The sequence below is a fragment of the Penaeus chinensis genome, chromosome 20 (genome assembly GCF_019202785.1).
Source record: "Penaeus chinensis breed Huanghai No. 1 chromosome 20, ASM1920278v2, whole genome shotgun sequence".
Taxonomy (NCBI): Eukaryota; Metazoa; Arthropoda; class Malacostraca; order Decapoda; family Penaeidae; genus Penaeus; species Penaeus chinensis.
In genome coordinates, this window is record NC_061838.1 from 7,154,217 (window position 1) to 7,155,820 (window position 1,604).

General features: G+C 42.7%; 1 protein-coding gene across 1 annotated transcript in view; it reads right to left on the reverse strand.

Moving 5' to 3' along the window:
• Positions 1-355: 355 nt before the first annotated feature.
• LOC125035877 overlaps positions 356-1,604 on the reverse strand; it is a 30,527-nt gene continuing 29,278 nt past the window's right edge. The window contains exon 4 of the mRNA XM_047628190.1: positions 356-1,604. This exon is cut by the window's right edge and continues 462 nt beyond it. Within this exon, the coding sequence (XP_047484146.1) occupies positions 912-1,604 (693 nt within the window). The 3' untranslated portion in view covers positions 356-911.

Here is a 1,604-nt window from a genome sequence, read left to right on the forward strand (position 1 = left end):
AATGATGATGATTAATGATAATGATATTGATAAAGATAATGATGATAAAGATAGTAATGGTAATAATTATGATAAAGATAATAATAATGATAATTATTATTATCATAATTACTATCATTTATATTATTGTCATTATTTCCATTACCATTATTATTACTGCTGTTATGATTGTTATTATTATAGTAATGATAATCATGAACAATAACAATCCAACTGATGTAATGATGATACTACTACTAATAATAAACATAATGATACTAATGATAATGATAATAATGATAATAATACTAATGATAATGATGATAATAATGATAATAACAATAATAATAATACGGTATTTAGAATTTCTACAGGATCTTGCAAAAATGTTTATTGGAGAAAAGTACATAGTACTAATAAATCACAGTAACTATGACACGCTAGTTACTATGAAAAGTGTAAAGCAATAGTTACAAGCTATTAACGACATAATCTGGATATACACTGCTAAGATCCATCCTATTCTGATGTGTATCAAATATTATATAATTCAGTACTGTGAACAAAATAAGAATGATAAAAGTCAATGGAAATTTCACTTGTTATATTATAACAATGACAATTGAATGCCACGGTAAGATATATTTAGGGTTTTCAGTCCGTAGATTTTCGTACAGTGAGAAAGAGGTTATTGAACATGACGGTTGAACAGCGTAAAAGTGACCAGTGTCTATGTCGGCTTAGTTATCTGTAATATTTTTTCTTATAGACGAAAGGCCTAAACCTATTATTTGAAATACATTAATTCAATATAAAATATAAAATAAACTCCAAAAAGGACCTGAAAAAAATACATTTCTTATACAAAATCAAGTCATGGATCGTCAGGATGCATGCTTCCTACGGGGCGTGGCTCGTTGGGGGAAGAAGCTTCAATACAACATCTCGTCGACGTAGCAGATGGAGCCGAGTTCGGTGCCGTAGTGGCCCGCCATGACGAAGGGGTAGTCCTCGCTCAGGATGTAGGCGTACCCTCGCACATCCGGGAACCTGTACCCGTTGGCCCTATCCAGGTCGCAGTGGCCCGTGTAGAAGGCCGTTTCGTTGAAGGTGTAATGGCTCCTCATGGTGCCGTCGCCGCGGCCGTTCAGCTGGTAGCAGCTGGTGAGCGGGCGGTTCTCGGTGTCGTGGTTGCAGTACATGTACACGGGGAAGCCGTCGAGCATGTAGCCCACCATGGCGCACGTGCCCGCCCCCGCCACGCACGTCGGGATCAGGTTGTAGTGGTAGCGGCAGTAGTGGTCGCTGTGGCCGTTGCACACGTCCGAGCGCTCCACCTCGTACAGGTCGGCCGCGTCGTTGCTGACGAAGCTGTAGTGGTTGTAGAAGAAGCCGCCAGAGACGGCGATGCCCACCACACCCTGGCCGTAGGGAAGGTAGGCTCTGCCCTTGATCGGCTTCGCGGGCACGGCCATGAACACCTCATGAGGGCACGCCTGCTGGTGGTCAGGGCTGTCCACACTCGTCACGTACACATGCCCGGGCACGCCGTTGGTCACGATGACGCGGTAGTTGTCGTAGACCGTGGAGTAGAACTCAGACTCGGTGGTCTGGGCGCAGCCGCA